Source organism: Taudactylus pleione, unplaced genomic scaffold, assembly GCF_031769625.1.
Source record: "Taudactylus pleione unplaced genomic scaffold, aTauple2 ptg000145l, whole genome shotgun sequence".
NCBI classification, from domain to species: Eukaryota; Metazoa; Chordata; class Amphibia; order Anura; family Myobatrachidae; genus Taudactylus; species Taudactylus pleione.
Window position 1 is genome coordinate 2,239,110 of NW_028284547.1, and position 4,191 is coordinate 2,243,300.

Genomic DNA, 4,191 nt, shown 5'->3' on the forward strand with positions numbered 1-4,191 from the left:
AAGGGAACGACTTTGAACTGCAGTAACTAGGGCAGGGAAGGGGAACCTCAGGCCCGGGGGCCGTATAAGGCCCCCGGAATCATTTGGTCTGGCCCACTGAGCTTTTTTCTGCTACCCTCATCTGGAAATCAGGGTGCCTATAATGGCACCCTGCGGCCAGAATCTATGCAGCAGTGCCGCCTGGAGCATCCTTGTGATGCTTCAGATGGTCACACCACTGACCTTACAGCTCCTCAGGATGCTCCAGACATTGCTGTAATCACTGGCGAGTGTGACGCCGTCCCCATGTGACATCACACGGAGGGGGTGTGGCCTGCATCGGCCCACAAATAATGTTATATATATCAAAATGGCCCTTGGCAGAGAAAAGGTTCCCCACCCCTGAACTAGGGTAACATAGGATAAGGCCCTGATTTCTCCTGTGTCACGTCTTAAATTGGAGAAAGTGGTGATGGAGCCAGTTAGTGCTGGTTCTGCACTGACTCTTACATAGACATCTGAGGCGGGTGATAGGGACTTTATCAGGCTTTGCGGCCCCTCCTGATACCTACCTATGGGCTGAATAAGTCTCTGCAGGGATGTCAGCCATCAGGCAAATGAAGTCAATAATAAATGTTCCTGACACTTGCATGTTACATATAGCAGGCACCAGCAGCGGCTGCTCTTCCCTGACATCCCCTTGCAATGTGCTGCCACTAAGAGAGATGATGATGATTATTATTATTATATAATATCAGTATACGCTGCACGTTATATACAGAGACCGCCTCGTGATGTAGTTTCACATCAACAACCACACAGCGACGGCCCCCCTTCCTCCCCCCCTTTACCATATATGGGCAAAGGAAGCGCCGGCCAGCACGTCTGTGCGTATTTCCCCAGCACCTCCCCCACCCTGATGTCACAGTCACCTAATATAGTCATGGAATCCGTCAGGGTAAACCAGAGGGGGGAGGGGGAGGTGATGTCACTGACGGTTAACCCCTTCCTCCCTGTATTCCTGTCAGGCTGTACTGCGGACACCCTCTAATAGTGTCTCCTATAGCTCTGCTCCCCTGTACGTGTCTCATCGTTCTGAGACTAAAGTATAGAGACTGCTCTGTCTGCTGTCACCACTGGTGTGTGATGTGTACTGATCACATGTGTGTCATGCCCCCCATAGAGGCTGCTCTGCGCTATTGCCACTATTATTCATGATTATATGTGTACTGATCACAAGTGTGTGTGTGTGTATATATATATATATATATATAGCTAGCATTGGCAAATGTTTATGTCCCCAACCCCAGTTCCTCCATTCCCCCCCCCCCCCCCCAATTCTTTGCTAGTAAGATGCTGTCCCTTTAAGCGTATGCCCCGCCCCCTGCCTGGCCCCGCCCACTTATTACTAACATGTATAAAACCCTTCCCAGGCGCCCCCTTATCTCAGACTCCGGCAACTCGGTCGGGAAAGAGGAGGTTGCTGATCCCTGATCTCCGGCTTCTGACACCGCGTACACGCCAGCCAGGGACATGGAAGCCCACGCACAGCTGCTAGCCCACCAGGAGGCCGTACACTGCGAGGCCCAGCGCATCGCCTCCCTGTCCGCCTGGAAGATGCTGCGCTCCCGGAGCCAGCGGGGGGGTATGAGGCTGCATCGCTCCCTGCAGCTGGCCATGGTGATGCGGAGCGCCCGGGAACTCATCCTGTCTTACGCCCAGGCTCCCGAGCCCAAGCCGGCGCCGACCGCGGTGGTGGTGGCGGCGGCGGCGGCCCGGGAAAGCCGCAAGAGGAGATCCTCCGGGTGCCGCCTGCCCGAACTGGTGCCCAGCAAGCGGGCGTGCCTCTGGCAGGAGACCCCCGAACCGCAGCCGCAAGGTGGCGCCTTCCCGGGCCTGGCGGAGGTGCTGCAGAGGCTTCTAGGGGCCGCCCCGCCTCCTCTCCCGGGGGGCTGCCGCTCACTGGGGGCCCAGAGCCTGCCCGGAGTCCACGCCAGGCCGGTGGAGGCCTTTTGAGGGGGACCGGGCGGACGTTCTACCAGGTGCCGCTGAGAGGAACGCCACGGAGCGACTCGCTATGGACTGTGTGCACACAGCGGGGCGGAGAGAGGCTCGCAACCGGGAGCCGCAGGGAGCAGGCCGGGCTCACACCGGGAGCCGCAGGGAGGAGGCCGGGCCTGCCGGCAGGATGCGGGTGACTCAGCCCGGGACGCTTCTGTTGAGTCAGAGATGACGGAGCGGACATTCCTATTACTCACTCATTGCAGCATAACGTGTTCCTCCACTCACCGGGGGAGGGAGCCTGCTGTGACTGTCATGGGGACGCTTCCCCCTTATTGCTGCTGGAACTGACCCTCTGCAATGTACTAACCCCCCCCCCCTTCTGTGAAGGGGCCCCATAGTGTGCTCGGCGCTGCTGAGTCTGTGCGAGAAAGCCTTGCATCAAGGGATGCTGCGTCTGTATATTTACTATATACTATGTGTGTATATATTGTGTGCTGCTGCTGGCCTTTCTCGTGCCTTCTACTTCTAATGTCATGGTCTCATTTATTTTGTATTTTCAGTATTAAAAGGAACTTGCATCCTTACAATGGTGTCTGTCCTATGTCAGTGTCATACACTCTGCCTTTTATTTTCCTCTTGACACCCTCTCTAAAGGAAATGTATTTCATTTTCTATACGTCAAAGATCTTCATCTGCAGTACCATTAAAAATACACATGAGGCCGCAAAGAGCCCAAAAAATATCCTGGACAGATGCACAAGCTTAGTGAGGCTTTGCTAGCTGCCAGGCTTGTGCCCCATTCTGAGGCAGGCAGGTGCGATGAGCTAAAGCCTCTAGAATGTGCGACACTTCATAGTCACCAGGAAAGGCGAGCAGGTGTCTCTATAGCGATTAGGCTACATGTCTGGGAACCAGAACGGTTATAAGATTATTGGTATTGATCATGATCTCCATAATGTACAATATAGTGAAAGGGCTTAGTGTCCAGAACGGGGTGCAGTTCATATGCTGGGGGTTGCGATGCTGGCAGTCGAAATACCGATGCTGTGAACCTGCTACCTGGCATAAGGCCGATACCCCAAAGGACAGCGGGATACTGGTGTCGGTATCCTGAATGCTGGAATTCTGAAGGGCAGTAAGTCTGTGCAGTTAGCCGGGGATGAGGGGGTTAGGCACCACTGAGTTGGGGGGTGGGGAGGGTTAGGGTCCTTATCAGCGCCTGTCGGGATTCTCCACTGTTCGGCATTCCAGCGTCTATATTTGAACTGACGGCTACTCAGCCACCTGCATCTCATACTGATTCTGTCCAGAACACAGCAGTTAGAAGCAATGTGGAATTCACTAGGTTTATAAAATAATATGAAACGCTAGAGGTGTACTCTAATAATGTGAATGGTTACAGTAAATGAAGTGTGATCATTGTGTCTGCTCACCATACTGTAATTGTCCCTGCTGACCACAACATGGATACATTCAGTAGGCTGGCCTCCCCAATTTCAATCTGCAATTAAATGCTGTGATCTTATTGACAAATGAAAGGGATGTGTGTGTGTGTATATATATATATATGTGGCACAAAGAAAAGGGAGCGCACCATCGTGAAATAAATCACAATGAGTTTATTGCATTCTAAATAGGAACACTCTCACATTTTGTCTAAAATGAGCAAGCATATCACAAAGAGTCCAGGTGAGTACCGCACGGCGGATATCCTCTAATCCGTCTGACCACTAATGGTAGATGCGGGTAACCAGCTCTGGAGTGACGCTTGGTATTGGTCCCGCCAGCGCGAAGGAGAAAGAGCTGGTTACCCGCATCTACCATTAGTGGTCAGACGGATTAGAGGATATCCGCCGTGCGGTACTCACCTGGACTCTCTGTGATATGCTTGCTCATTTTAGACAAAATGTGAGTGTTCCTATTTAGAATGCAATAAACTCTTTGTGATTTATTTCACGATGGTGCGCTCCCTTTTCTTTGTGCCATAGATCTAATACGGCTCTGGAGGAGAGCTGCAATATATCCCAATTAAATATACAGATTTAGAGCTGGTCGGGAGAGATACTTTTTTCAGTACACAAAGGAACTGATTTGCGCCTTGGACTCTTCGCTGTTTATATATATATATATATATATATATATATATATATATATATATATATAATGTGTGTGTATGTGTATAATAAGATGAAATGTCAGTGTTCTAGA

At 51.5% G+C, this 4,191-nt stretch overlaps 1 protein-coding gene across 1 annotated transcript; it reads left to right on the top strand.

Moving 5' to 3' along the window:
* Positions 1-1,438: 1,438 nt before the first annotated feature.
* Positions 1,439-2,570, top strand: IER2 (immediate early response 2). The gene has a single exon (XM_088474014.1). It carries the CDS (start codon positions 1,513-1,515, stop codon positions 1,993-1,995), a length of 483 nt encoding a protein of 160 aa, XP_088330140.1. The 5' UTR covers positions 1,439-1,512; the 3' UTR covers positions 1,996-2,570.
* Positions 2,571-4,191: the final 1,621 nt, after the last annotated feature.